Here is a 15075-nt window from a genome sequence, read left to right on the forward strand (position 1 = left end):
GGGTTGGTCTGAGAAGCAGGACCCTGGATGGAGACTCGCCAAGCCCGTTTGAAGAAGGGATGAAGAAGGTTCAGTTCAGAAGAAGAGCAGAATTCGTCCGGCTGGCCAGCTGAGCTTCACGGGGTCAACCTGCTGGCTGGGAAGAGGCCCTTTTTGGTTGAGGCCTCAGGGTGCCTGGAAAGGCACCGTCCGTTTGAGCCTTGTGCAGGGACCAAAAGCAGCGTGTTTCGCCGCGCCTGTCGCAACACGCGATGGCTTCTGTGCGTTGCCGTGTGCTGGAGGTTAAGCTAGCTGGGCTAGCTCTTTGTCTGGCAGCAGGAACAGAAGGGCCAGGGGCCCAAAAAGAGAGGAGCCAAAGAGGGAGCCAAGAGAGCGGGAGCCAAAGAGAGAGAGCAGCAAGCAGGGAGTGTGCTTTTAAATTGGGAGGGCGGCGGCCTCCACACCAGGGGTCCGGTGAGACCAAAGTGGAAAGTTACCAGCTGGGGGAGGGTTTTGGTAGACTAATCAGATTGAATCTGGATCCCATGTTTGTTGAGATTCTAAGGTCAGAATTCAACCAATGCAACACGTACAATTGAATACCTCAAATGAAATGTTACCTAGCTTACGCTGTTAAAACGTGCATACACATGAAAGTTTAGTGGAGAATCTGCCACTGCAATGGAACATTTTCATGACATTTCATGGGGTCAACATTTCACAAATGGCAAACATAACATTTCATAATTAATTGTTATGTTGCAAAATAAGAAAGTCAAGTTTCTAAGAAGGCTTTTACTATTCTGACGTGTGTGTGTGCGTGTGTCAGTCAGAACATGTGTGGCTGTTTGTGGGGGATGTTCTTGTCCTCCCCACCGCCCACGGTGGCATGTCCAGGCCACAGGAGTGGAATTCCTTTGGAACTGAGGTTGCAAAAAGTTACAACCGGCCGATAATCGTTACAACACACTGTCATCAGTGATTATGGGTGTGTTATGTGTAATAGCAACTTCTGTTGAGTGTGCTCCCTCTACAGGTTAAGAGGCCCTTTCCCCTTAAAGGAAGTGCCAACTCTGTCAGCAGGTGGTTTTGATTGGGAAGTGGGAAGCACACAGTCTTTTGACCTCGAACTGAAGATCTGCTTCGAATTGACTTAAGCCATGCGGCTGTTTGAGCAATAAAACAAGATCAACTTCATCTCCACTCATTTTGATGTTCAGTTTTTCAAGCGTCAAGAACAATCAACCCAGCTAAACCCAAGTGCTACACACACAGGATCGAAAACGGTGTAGTCACTACAGATGGATTACACATTTTTGGCCTAGTGCGATTTATACTGGAGCGATTTATAGTCCAGAAAATACGGTAGCTGTAAAGTTCTTACAAGTTTTATGGTCACATGGCTAGGACTGACAAACAGATGAAACCTATTTTTCATTATTTATGTAATTTGAATAAAAAAAAATAAAAAAAAAGATACATTGACTTTCTGAGGAACAATTTCAAGTTATACGAAATAATTTACCATGAGTAGGGATCTATGGAAGAACAGAGCCAGTAGTTGAAGGAGGTCATATCTTATGTAGGTGTCTGTCTTCTCCAGGCCCACGATGCGAGGTGGAAAGAAAGGCTTGTCTTCATTTAACGTCATCTCATAAACGCTGTTCCAGGGAAAAAATCCAAACTGAAAAAGGTATTTTACCACGACCATCACCTGGAGAGAGGCATAGATATTCAGACATATCATTTCATTGTTAATTTACCTTTATAACAGGCCACCACCACACATTAGTAGAAATTGATTCATCATTTTTTAAGTTAACTTGTCTGACTTTGTTCTCTCATCATGTACAATTAGATTTTCTGAGTCGTTTTCGTACATTTCTCAGATTAGAATTGAGAGTCTCAAAACAATTTCTTCATTTTTCACATTTGTGTCACTTGTGCACATCAAAAACGAAGTCTCATTTATTTGAACACGTTTTTGCTCTACATCCACCAATGGTACCAGGGTACTTCCACAATGTTGGGAACTTGAAAACACAGCTAACCATTCAGCACGTGGACGGTTTTTACTTGATTATAATTATTTTACGATCATACGAAAATACATCATTTAAAATAGAAATCATGATTTTTTGATTATTTTGATTAATTGCAATCCTAATATGAATGAGAATTTTTGGCCCAATAGGCAGGAACCTACAGTAAGTAAATTAGTGTTAGTTTTTTATTTATTTATTTATTTATTTATTTATTTATATGCAGCGTTGTCTATCAACAAATTCCAAACACTGAAAACATACATGTAAATCGTGTCCAGGCTCTTGCAATCAATCTTCTATATCTACAAGGTATAACAAGTATAAATTTATCAAATTTTATTTATCACATCAAACTTTATTTATATAGTACCTCTCATACATTAAAATGCAACTCAAGGTGCTGATTGCTGAACAATTAAAACATCCATAATACAATAAAAATAAAAATACCCCCCCCCCCCCCCCCCTCCCACCCCCCAATAGCCCCACGATCATACCCACAAACACACAAACGCAAACCACAACATGGTGGGGCACAGAAGAACCCTATGAGGAAAGGCACCAAGGAGGAGCTCATCCACACTGAGAGGGATGACGGCCAATCACCACAGGGAGCACTGTCATCGCAGAGACCGACGGCCCAGATTGACCACGGCGGGGCCAAGAGACGACCACCCGCCCGCAGGAGAAGACCAGCCATCTCTCCCAGTGCGGAGGATCCCCCATGAGGAAACACTGGAGCTAAAAACTTAGTAAGTACCAAGTAAAAATATTTAAAAACTAAAACAAAACAGTTAAACACTAGAAGAAAACCGAATAAAAGGCTAAAACCAATCTGAAAGACAATATTAATTAAAAATAAATAAATAAAAGTGCAACATCGCAGCGGCTCAGCATAGAGGAAGGCGGCGTGGAAAAACATATTGCTGCTCCGGTCAACGTGTAAATTTAGATGTATAGTCCTTTGCAATCACAATATTACAGGGGACACCTGTTGAATGATAGTTCATTAATTCATTTCATTTAAGTGCAATCCTGCGACGGAGAAGCACACTTGATTGAAGATAAAATACAAAACACAACAGGTATGAGAAATAAATGGAGCGCAATACTGCTCCAATCTGAGCGCATATGACTACGTCTGGTAATGTTGCAAATGTAAGGAGGGATTAAGTTGTGCATGTAAATGATGGACTGTGATGTGAAACTACACTGCTCAAAAAGTTACCTGTATGGAAATGCCGGCAGATATGCGCGGTCTGATAACATTCTCGAGATTAACATTTAATTCCCTGCGCAATAAAGCGGCACCTTCGTCAAGACTCAAAAGGACATGCCATGTTCGTGACAAAAGGCGCTATAGACTACAGGCGTATTTACGCAAAAAGTCGCCGCAGCTGACTGAATGAATGAGGAAATGAATTGTTGTATGTGTGTCTGAAAGGGGGTGTAAACCTCGAGGTTCCTTGCGGAAAACCTGCTACCGACCAGGTTAGGACAGACCATGTTGTTATGGTAACTGACCGACCGCTTAAATGACCTCTTTTTATGAAACAGGCGAGAGTCCGCTCTAGAAGAAGACTCTGGACAAACTGCTGGATATTATGGACACCCTCTGCACACTGTCGTCAGCATTCAGAGGAGCCTGTTCAGTAGTAGGCTGACGCTCCCCAAGTGCCGGACCAACAGACTAAAGCAGGGATGGGCAATCTCGGTCCTCGAGGGCCGGTGTCCCTGCAGGTTTTTGAGGTTTCCGTTTTCCAACACAAGCTGATTCCAATCAACGAGATCGTTATCCCTCTTATGCAGAGCTTGCTGATGAGCTGATCATATATCAGCTGTGTTGGAAAACGGAAGCCTCAAAAACCTGCAGGGACACCGGCCCTCGAGGACCGAGATTGCCCATCCCTGGACTAAAGAACTCTTTTGTCCTCGTGAGCCCCTATCCAGCCTTTTTTCCATCTTTCTCTCCACTAACACACCTGATTCATGATCGGGATCGTTATCAGGCTTCTGCAAAGTTTGCTGATTAGCTAATCATTAGATTCAGCTGTGCTGAAGGACGGCGACATGGAAAACAGGCTGGATAGGGGCTCTCCGAACTTGGAAACCCCTGGTCGAGCATGACTAGCCCGCCGAGTTTGACCCTCCTCGCTAGGCTCACGAATATTAATTAAGTATGGTGACGTCTATCGTGCGATTCCCTATTGCAGTAATCTAAGCAACAGGAAATAAAAGCATGCGTCAGCACCTCCGTGTTGGCCTGCGAGAGAAATGGGTGGACTCTGACTATATTCTTAAAATGATTAAAAAAACAAAAGAACAAAAAAACAAATCGGCTACATTTTTAATATGAGGAATAAAAGTAAGCTCAGAGTCAAAAATGACGCCCCAGTTCTTCACACTGCGAGAGTTTAATTAAAATCTTGTACTTTTGCTAAAAGTTTCTGTCAGGTCTCCTGACTCTGCCCCTTCAGGCTGCATTCGAGGATGGTCGGAAGTCGGAAATATCCGAGTCTGACCTCAAAGCGTTCGAGGTGAACGTAAACAACCAAAATAGCGGACCTCCAGAAAACTTAGCTTTTTGCAATTTTGCTTCATTTATTGTTTTAATCTTATTTCATAAGCATTCCATACAGTTAAGTAGTTTACCGTATAATTTTATGCAGGGACATAGCGGCAATATTGTACAGTACGTTGCGTTACATGAAGTTATGTTGAATATTTATGAATGAAAAAAGCTATCTAGTTTTATACTTGAATAAATTGTGTTTTGCCATTCAAAGTGACGCCACATTGTAGTCCGCCTGTGAAGTCGGGGTCCTTTTTTTCTTCCGACTTGGCAAGTGGAAATTCCGAGTTCAAGGGGGCGTTCCCGTACACACTTCTTGGTTTGAACTCGGAAAAGTCCGACTTCCGACCATCCTCGAATGCAGCATCAGCCCCGCCTGTGTGCGTGTGGATGTGTCCTTCTGCAGGATTGGAGCAATGAATGGTGTTGGGGCCAGGTGCAAGTAATCACCTTCATCAGTGCTCATCAGTTCATCAGCTGGTCCCCAACTCCACCTCGTTGCCAGATCAAAACACTCCATCAACAGTTGGCGCTTCTAGCTAATTAGCGCTATTTTTGCCAAGTGTTAATTGCCTCTGATTTTGCCTGCCTCGACTCCCTGTATTTCTGGAACCTGCTCGTTGACCAGCAACTCTCTCTTTGGACCGCTGCCTTCACCATCGCCTTCAGTTTAAAGGGATACTGTTGTGATTGTGCTCTCAGGCTGTGTTTTTGTTTTTTTTTCTATTAGCCTCTGATTGAGGGATGGGGCGTGTCCTCCTGCGCCGCACCTGTTTCCCATCCTCAATCAAGCCTTCATAAGGACTGTGACTGCCGACACTTCTCGTTGGAGTATTGATCTTGCTACGCCTTCGCTTTGTGCATTATTCTGACCTTGTGTGAATTCTTTTGATCATATAGCCTCGTCTCTTGTTTCTAGTTATCTTTGTGAGTCCTTTTGATTCATAGTTTTCTGTTGTTTCCTCAGCTTTTATGCTTGAGTGTTTGTTATTCTCGCATTGAGCCGTTTCTGCTCCGTAGTTTTATGTTTCCTCAGCTTTATCCTTGAGAATTGTTATTCACATGTTTTCTACGTCATCTTTAGTTATCCGCTTTGTATAGCGTGTTTTGTGTTTAGTTTTGTTTATTCGCGGTTTTGTCGCCCTCGGGTATATTTTTTGTTACTATCTTCCTTGCAGCTTTTGCAAGCGTTTTCTGTTAACTGTTTTTCTCCTGGCTTCGTCCAGCGCTTTTTGTTCCTACCCTTGTAAAATTAATCATTCAATTGTCTCTCTGTGTTCTGCATTTTCGGATCCGCCTTCCGGTTCCACCGGAACCCCTAACATAATACTCCGACCATGGATCCCGCAGAACACAAAGAGGTCCGACACGCCCTGGCTAGTCAGGGACTCTGGGTGAGCCAACAGGAATCCAACATCTCGGAACTCCAGGGATTTGTTTCCTTGTTGGGTCGTCGGCTGGAGGAGTTGGCAACCCGGATGGAGCGGATACCGGCGGGGGGCGGTTCTGAGCCAGAGGTGCCCGCGGCGCGCATGCCGCCGGCCCCGTCCGCTTCATTCTGGGCGCCGGTTCTTTACCTCCCTGCACGTTACGATGGTGAGCCCGCTGATTGTGACCCGTTTTTATACCACTGCTCGATCATCTTTGATCAGCAACCTCAGACCTATCCTAGCGATAGTGCTAAGGTTGCATTTATGATGACTCTCCTGACTGGTTGGGCAGCAGCATGGGCGATGGCAATTAGCAAGTCTCGGCCGGATCTCCGGTCATTGTGTTCGGATTTTGTTTCTGAGTCCTGACGCGCTTTTGATCATCCCGTTCGGGGGCGCGAGGCAGGGAGTCGGCACCGTGGCCGACTATTCTATTTATTTCCGCACGCTTGCCTCGGAGAGTAGCTTTAATGAGCCAGCTCTTTGTTGTATTTTTCGTCGTGGACTCAGCTCTAAAGTCAAGGATGAACTTTCGCTTCGTGATGACACGAACAGTGTGGAGGAGCTTATCTCTCTTGCTATTCGGTTGGAGAATCGCCTCCGTGAGAGGAGCCGAGCTCTCCACACGCCCTGCTGCGTCAGCGTCGCCTGGGCTTCCCGTTCTGGCTCCGGGAGACTGAGGAGAGGAGCCAATGCAGATTGGCGGAGGTCGCCGAATGCCTGAGGAACGTGCACGCCGCCTGAGGACTGGTGCGTGCCTCTACTGCGGTCAGCTCAACCACCGCGTGGCTACCTGTCCGTTGCTGACTCGACGCCGCGTCACGCCCAGGGCCAGAATGGGACATCGCCAGGCCCAAGAGACTCTGCCCACCCCTGCCTCCAACCCCAAGGAACCGCGTGAGTACTGCGGGTCAGTTTTGCCTGACGCCCAGGCTGACCAGCTGGAAATTAGAAGGCTCGAATTAGCGGGGGAGGTTTCTTTTGGAACCGTGCGGAACGGGGTGGTGGCTTTGGTCGACTAGGGGGCAGACGACAACTTTGTCGACCCCGGAGTGCTCAAAGCTTTAGGCTACGAGCCTATACCGTTACCCAAGGAACGGCGGGTGTACAGTCTGGACGGACGCCTCCTGGGGGTGGTAACTCACTTGACTGACCCGCTTACCCTACGCCTCCTGGGGAATCACGTAGAGACCTTGGGTCTCTTAGTTATGCCCTCTAGCTCGGCACCACTCGCTTTGGGGTTGCCTTGGCTTAAACTCCACAACCCAGATATTAACTGGACGGTGCCCGTTTTAGAAAATTGGAGTGTGTTTTGTTATGGGCAGTGTCTACGGTCTGCTGAGGGGGGCCTCCTTCCACATCCTGCTCATCAGGAGGAAGAGGAGGAAATTTTCCTGGAATATGTTCCCCAGGAGTACCATGATCTCTGTCAGGATTTTAGTAAATATAGAGCTAAATCCCTGCCACCACACCGCCCATACGACTGCGCGATTGATTTAGTTCCGAACGCTCCCCTACCGAGCTCACGCCTTTTCCCGGTTAGCAAGTAGCTCTCAGGGAGTATATCTCCGAGTCCCTTGCTGCCAGACTGATCCGTCCGTCCTCCTCTCCATTGGGTACGGGGTTTTTCTTCGTTGATAAGAAGGATAAGTCGCTTCGCCCGTGTATCGATTATCGGGGTCTTAACGATATAACTGTTAAGAATAAGTACCCGCTACCCCTTCTTGACTCTGCTTTCGCGTCTCTACAAAAGGCTAAGATCTTCTCCAAACTCGATCTTTGTAGCGCCTACCACCTGGTTCCTATCCGTGAGGGGGATGAGTGGAAGACAGCTTTTAAGACCCCATTAGGGCACTTTGAACATCTTGTGATGCTGTTCAGGTTAACCAACACACCAGCCGTATTCCAAAACCTGGTTAACGACGTCCTACGGGACATGCTGAATGTGTTTTGTTTTGTGTACCTTGATGACATTCTGATTTTTTCTCGTAACATTGAGGAACATTGTATGCATGTGAGGAGGTTCTTCAACTTGCTAATAGACTGTATGTTAAAGCTGAGAAATGCGAATTTCACTCTTCCTCAGTGAAATTCTTGGGGTATGTGGTGGAGGATGGCCAGATTAGGGCAGATGATGAAAAGATCCGCACGATTCAGGAATGGCCTCGTCCCTCCAGTCGCAAACAGCTTCAGAGATTTTTGGGGTTTGCAAATTTTTACCGGCGTTTTATAAGGAATTATAGCCAACTGGTTAGACTGCTTACTAGGCTAACCTCCGCCTAGCTTCGTTACTGTTGGTCTGCCGATGCCGAATCCGCGTTTGTGGCTCTCAAGCGAGCATTTACGTGTCCTCCTGTGTTGCGTCACCCTGACCCTCTTCTCCCTTTTGTGGTCAAGGTGGACGTATCTGATTCAGGAGTGGGGGCCGTCCTGTCTCAGCGGTCGTTGGTCGACGGGGTACTCCACCCCTGTGCCTTCTACTCCCGCCGCCTCACCCCAGCTGAGGTCAACTACGACGTCGGGAACAGGGAACTCCTCGCTATCGTCACCGCATTACAAGAATGGAGCCACTGGCTTGAGGGCACCTCGGAGCCGTTTGTGGTCTACACGGATCACCGCAAACTGGAATACCTCCGTGCTGTCAAACGCATGAATCCCCGGCAAGCCAGGTGGGCGTTGATGTTCACCCGATACAACTTCACCATTTCCTACAGACATGGAACCAAGAACAAGAAACCGGATGCACTCTCCCGCATCCACGACCCAGACCAAGCAGCCACTGGTCCCGAGCCCATCCTTCCCGACCATCGATTCGTGGGGGCGCTCCAATGGGAGATTGAGAACCGGGGCATGGACTCATTGCGAGGAAGGCAAGTGCCGGCTGAATGCCCCGCTGGGCGGTTGATTTTGCCTGAGGCTATACGCCCAGAGGCCAAGTGGGGTCACGAGTCACGTGTGGCCTGCCACCCAGGAATCTCCCGGACTACAGACTTTGTTGCACGGCAGTTTTGGTGGCCGGAGCTGCGCCAAGACGTGGCGGACTTTGTTCGTGCTTGCACCGCCTGTGCTTGTGGGAAAGCCTCTCACCAGTTTCCCGCCGGTCTTCTTCTCCCTCTGCCGCTGCCTGCTCGTCCCTGGTCCCACATTGCCCTGGACTTCGTTACTGGTCTTCTTGTCTCTCGTGGTTCCTCGGTCATCCTGGCTATTGTGGACCGCTTTTCCAAGTCGGCCCACTTTGTGGCCCTGGCCAAGCTTCCCTCTGCCCTGGAGACTGCTCAGCTGCTGGTCAAACACGTTGTTCACCTTCACGGCATCCCGCAAGACATTGTGTCTGACCGAGGACCCCAATTCATCTCCCAAGTTTGGAAGAGGTTCTGCAAGGCATTGGGAGCTATTGCTAGTCTTTCTTCTGGTTATCACCCGCAATCTAACGGCCAGACTGAAAGAACTAACCAGGACCTTGAAGCTGCTTTGCGGTGTGTGTGTCAATTTCAGCCCAACACGTGGGTCACCTACCTTCCCTGGATCGAGTATGCGCACAATACCTTGGTGTCTTCAGCCACCGGTCAGTCACCCTTCTTCGTGGCCAACGGTTTCCAGCCGCTCTTGTTTCCGTCCCAGGAGGGACCAGTAGACGTTCCCTCAGTCCAGCACCACTTGAGGAGGACCCATCGGGTATGGCGGGAAGCCAGAGCCGCTCTCTCGCAGACCGCAGAGCGAAACCATCAGGTGGCGGATCGATGCCGTCGTCCGGCTCCCTCCTACCAACCAGGTGACAAAGTCTGGTTGTCCTCCAGGGATCTTCGTTTGGCTGGTGGATCCAAGAAACTGGGTCCTCGTTTCCTTGGGCCGTTCGAGGTTGAACGGGTCATCAATCCTGTCTCTGTGCGGCTACGTCTTCCAGCGTCAATGAAGGTACATCCCGTCTTCCACGTCTCTCTCATTAAGCCAGTGTCTTCCAGCCCTCTGAACCCTCCTGGACCTCCTCCTCCTGCTCCCCGCAACATTGATGGCGATCCTGTCTACACGGTCCGTTGCATCCTGGACTCGAGGAAGCGGGGCAGGGGTGTGCAGTACCTCGTCGACTGGGAGGGTTATGGCCCTGAGGAGGGGCAATGGGTCCCCCGCTCCTGGATCCGTCACTCATCCACGACTTCCATGCAGCTCATCCCTCAAAACCAGGTGGTCCGCCAGTGGTCGTCCGTTGAGGGTGTGTATGTGTGTGTGTGTGTGGGGGGGGGGGGGGGGGGGGGGGGGGGGGGTTTACTGTTGTGATTATGCTCTCAGGCTGTGTTTTTTTTTTTTTTTCTATTAGCCTCTGATTGAGGGATGGGGCGTGTCCTCCTGCGCCGCACGTTTTCCATCCTCAATCAAGCCTTCATAAGGACTGTGACTGCCGACACTCCTCGTCGTATTGACTTTGCTACGCCTTCGCTTTGTGCATTATTCTGGCCTCGTGTGAATTCTTTTGATCATATACCCTCTTCTCTTGTTTCTAGTTATCTTCGTGAGTCCTTTTGATTCATAGTTTTCTGTTGTTTCCTCAGCTTTTATGCTTGAGTGTTTGTTATTCTCGCTTTGAGCCGTTTCTGCTCCGTAGTTTTGTTTCCTCAGCTTTATGCTTGAGAATTGTTATTCACGTGTTTTCTACGTCATCTTTAGTTATCCACTTTGTATAGCGTGTTTTGTGTTTAGTTTTGTTTATTCGCGTACACGGTTTTGTAGCCCTCGGTTATATTTTTTTGTTACTATCTTCCTTGCAGCTTTTGCAAGCGTTTTCTGTTAACTGTTTTTCTCCTGCCTTCGTCCAGCGCTTTTTGTTCCTACCCTTGTAAAATAAATCATTCAATTGTCTCTCTGTGTTCTGCATTTTCTGAAAATTACATCACAAGGGCTCAGGTAACCAATCACAGATCACCTGTTTTCTAGGTTTAGTCATGTGACATTCACAAGCTGAGCTGTGATTGGTTACCTGAGCCCTTGTGATATCATTTTCAGTCGACAGCAAGTTGTAAAATGTGCTTTTAAAGGTAGTAATTGTACATAAAAAATAATGAAAATGTGAAATTTATTATCGGCAAAATATTAATGTTTGACTGCCAAAAATGGCTAAATAAGTAAAGTATCCCTTTAATAAATCTTCATCACCCCATCCACCTGTTTCTCTCCCCTCTCTGCATTTGGGTCGTCCCAACCAGAATCGTAAGTTTCTCTCTCTGACCTTCAGGACCGATGACTAAAACCTCTGTTTTGTCCTGCTTGAGCTGCAGGAAATTTTCTGATATCCATGACAATATCTAAATGACAATTTAAAAGGGTATCAATAGTTTTCAGAAAAATTGTAGCCGCAGTTTACATATGAACATCCCTACTGACTATATGATAAAACAAGTTAATTCGTTATCTTGTCTGAGCACAATGACACAAAGAATTACTACAAAACAACTGCATAAAAAAAACAAATATTTCTGATGGCATTGACAGTAACAGATGTTGACATCAGAGATGTATAAAGGATTTTCAGAAGAAGACTGGCATTTGCAGGGGATCCATGATGTTTTGCCATTGTACAAATTGTTTTAATGTTTTGCAAATTTTGAAGACGATTTGAAAAATGTACCAAAGCGAATGAGAAAACCTGAAATAATGGGCAGACGGACAGCTAGATAGATGGATGGATAGAGAGTGAGGGAGAGACAAGGTGAGAGAGGTAGGTAGATAGATAGATAGATAGATAGATAGATAGATAGATAGATAGGACAAGATAAAACAAATTAGACAGCCTTCATGACCTACCTCTGTGTAGACAATGGCAGTCATCCAAAATTTTTTGGTTGGTCTTGGGACAGTCAACATAGCCCATAGAAAGACCATAATCGGTAATACCAATGATATCACAGAGGCACTGACCACATTATTCAATATTATGATGAGATAACAAACTAGCTCAGAGTTGGCGGCCAGCAGACTGTGTGTGGCAAACAGGAGCTTCAACATGCGGTTGCGGTTGTTGTAGAACGTTGTGCTCTCTTCTAGTTCTTCAATAAAGAAGTGCCTAGGGAGGCAAAGTAGAATGTCACAAAGAGGTCTGTTAGTCATTGTCATCATCCAGTCAACTACAAATATAAAACTGGAAGAAAAAAAAAAAAAAACAGTTCGCAGCGAAGCTGTGCGACTGACATAAATGATCACAAAAGTATGAGACTGACTTGAAAATTATGGTGAAGAGGGGTGGGGTTCTAAGTACAATCAGAACTAATCTGCTCTCATGATTCTTGGAGTAGAAAACAGCCAGGTATGAAAGGGAAACATAAAACGAAATCCCAAAAATATTTAATATTTTTGGTGGAACACTTGGGCTGTCACACATGGGCTGTGTCCCGCACTATATAGTGGCCTATTATATACAATGTTGGACATGTTACCCTAAACAAGTAATTAGTTATAGTTACAAATTACTTATTATAAAAAATAATTCACTTAGAAACGGAGTTACTGCTTTGTAAAAGTAAGTAGTTACTCAACAAAGTAACTAAAGTAACTATGATATTTTTCTGTTGTCTGTGTTTCTGACAGCTTTCAGCATTCAGCTTTTAGCATACCAGCTTTCAGCATTCCCACGCAAATGCTCCAGAAATATGTAAGTAACATGCCGATACCAATAATTCCAACGCTAATATAGGACTTTGGATGCAGCATCTTGTGACTTGCTCGTGCACAACATTCACTGATATGTGACATGTTGACTGCAGGCCGATCTAAGCTATCCTATTAGCTCTTGAATGCTCTGAACCAATGGCAGGACAGCTTTTTCATGTTGAGAAAAAAAACAACCTTAGGTATCGGTATGGTATCAGTATTGGCCGATACTGCAAAACTGGGTATCGGAATCGGGGCCAAAAACGGTATCAGAACAACACTAATCAGAAGTTTGAATTGCATTCTGTAGTGCAACAAAATCGAACTAACATATATGAAATATGGATGCATGTAAGGCTGGGGAAAAAAGTCGACCAAGGTCGACTTTAAATATTGGTCAACTGGAAAAATGTAAGTCGACACGGAACCATGTTTGCGCTGTTGCCGTCCATGTTTCACACAGACCTTTTATGCCAATGCGCAGAGTGGGATGGAGGCGGACAGAATAAAAAATGACTCCTGTTTGGTTGGTCTGATTGGTTGTTTGAATTTGGAGGTGTGTTGCACAGCCGCCATTAGCCTAATGCCGATGTCAGACTACGCGATTTTTTTGTCTTACACGACAGTTGCGCTGTCACATTACCCGACAAATTCGCTCCATGTCGTGGATGGGGCGTGTCACACTACACGTCTGAACGCGACAAGACACCAGCCGATCATCGCATGTTGTCTTGCCAAGAGAGACGCGTCGGCACTGTTTGTTTGGGAGGTGGAGCGAGCAAAAAAAAAAACAGAGGCATGGACGGGAAGTGTTTGCGTGAATGGAGCATGCATGGGACAAGTGTGATGTGAGCGCATTGATTGCGCTCCCTGCTCCGCAATAGTGTTTAAAATCTGATTTAGTAGCCAACACTGTATTTTAATTTATTTAGGCCTATATGCGCCGGGGCAATATAGCCGATTTTGTTCATTAATTTGCGGGATGACATCTTGTTTTATTATTTTAACAAACACTGAAATATTATATTGTTTGAGTATTTTTTACTGCTTCATTTATTCATATTTGACTTGTTTTAGTACGGTGCATTGGATAGTACGTCACTCACTCCAAGGGGGGTGGGGTGGGGTGGGGGGGGGGGGGGGACTTTCAAGTGAGAGCGGGTGACAAGGTGGCGAGGCCTGGCCCGACAATATCAATCAATCAATCAACTTTATTTATGTAGCACCTTTCATACATTTAAAATGCAACTGAAAGTGCTGGACATCCATAATACAATAAAATAAAAGAAAGAAAAAGCCCCCCCCTCATCCCCATGATCGTACCCACAGACACACCCAAAACCCAACAAACACATGAAAACCACAACATGGCGGGGCACAGAAGTACCCTGTAAGGAAAGGCACCCAGGAGGAGTTCTTCCACAGTGAGATGGATGAAGACCAAGCATCCCTCTCACAATACACGGCTTAATATTGCAATATAATAGATACATGTATCAGATATGGTGAGGATAAGGGAACATTGTTCCACTGTATTTGGAGCTGTCCCAAAATACAGGAATTCTGGAGGGAAGTCAGGACAATGATTGAATCAATTTTGCATATGAATATGGGACTGGAGCCCAAACTTTTTCTGCTTGGCCTCTACCCAGCTAAGCATAGACTAAATAAATTCCAGCGAATGTTTGTGGATATTGGTCGACTACAGGCAAAGAGAGTGATAGCGCTATCATGGAGGTCGGTTTACCGAGACCAAGGATTATGAAACTGTAAACTACACACTACCGCGAGATGCTGTGACTATCGCGGGACCGGTAGCGAGACTGGGAAAATCTAACATGGCGGCGTCCTGCTGCTAAAATAGAATTAGCTTTATATTTCTTATTAAACCCGAATTTAATGATCAGATAAATTCGATTTTTTTTCTTTTCTAAGAAAGATCGGAAATATTATCCAGTGTGGACGACCTCGAACGCTTTATTGACGATTATTTTTATAGCTGCGCGATGGATGATCTGGCGGCTAGTCGTGATAATCCTTCGAAAAAAAGGAAAAATGACTCGTCAACAGACACGGACGATTTAGTAACCGCCGACGTATCGGTGAGTATGCTGGATTCCATAAATAAAAAACTTGACGTCCTCTGTCTTATCCGCGAGGACGTCAAAGAATTAAAGGCAAGTTTGGAATTCGTTAGCCAACAGGTAAGCGATCTCCAACGAGATAATTCCGAGCTACGCTCCTCTCTCGTCGCTGTCACAGCCGAGTTGGAGACGATTAAAAAGGAAAACAAAATGCTAAAGGAAACGGTCTTAGATCTTCAATCCCGTAGTATGCGGGAAAATCTAATATTTTCAGGTATATCCGAAAATACCCCAGATAATCCAGAGGGCGAGATAAAAAAATTTAT

At 46.0% G+C, this 15075-nt stretch overlaps 1 protein-coding gene across 1 annotated transcript in view; it reads right to left on the reverse strand.

Annotated features, from left to right (window-relative positions):
* Positions 1–15075, reverse strand: part of piezo1 (piezo type mechanosensitive ion channel component 1 (Er blood group)) — a 286359-nt gene that overhangs the window by 73943 nt on the left and 197341 nt on the right. The window contains exons 36-37 of the mRNA XM_077496131.1: positions 11823–12081; positions 1505–1693 (exon numbers count right to left, since the gene is read on the reverse strand). Coding sequence (XP_077352257.1) covers positions 1505–1693; positions 11823–12081 — 448 coding nt within the window. The remainder of the gene's footprint in view (positions 1–1504; positions 1694–11822; positions 12082–15075) is intronic.

The sequence above is a fragment of the Festucalex cinctus genome, chromosome 14 (genome assembly GCF_051991245.1).
Source record: "Festucalex cinctus isolate MCC-2025b chromosome 14, RoL_Fcin_1.0, whole genome shotgun sequence".
In the NCBI taxonomy this organism is placed as follows: Eukaryota; Metazoa; Chordata; class Actinopteri; order Syngnathiformes; family Syngnathidae; genus Festucalex; species Festucalex cinctus.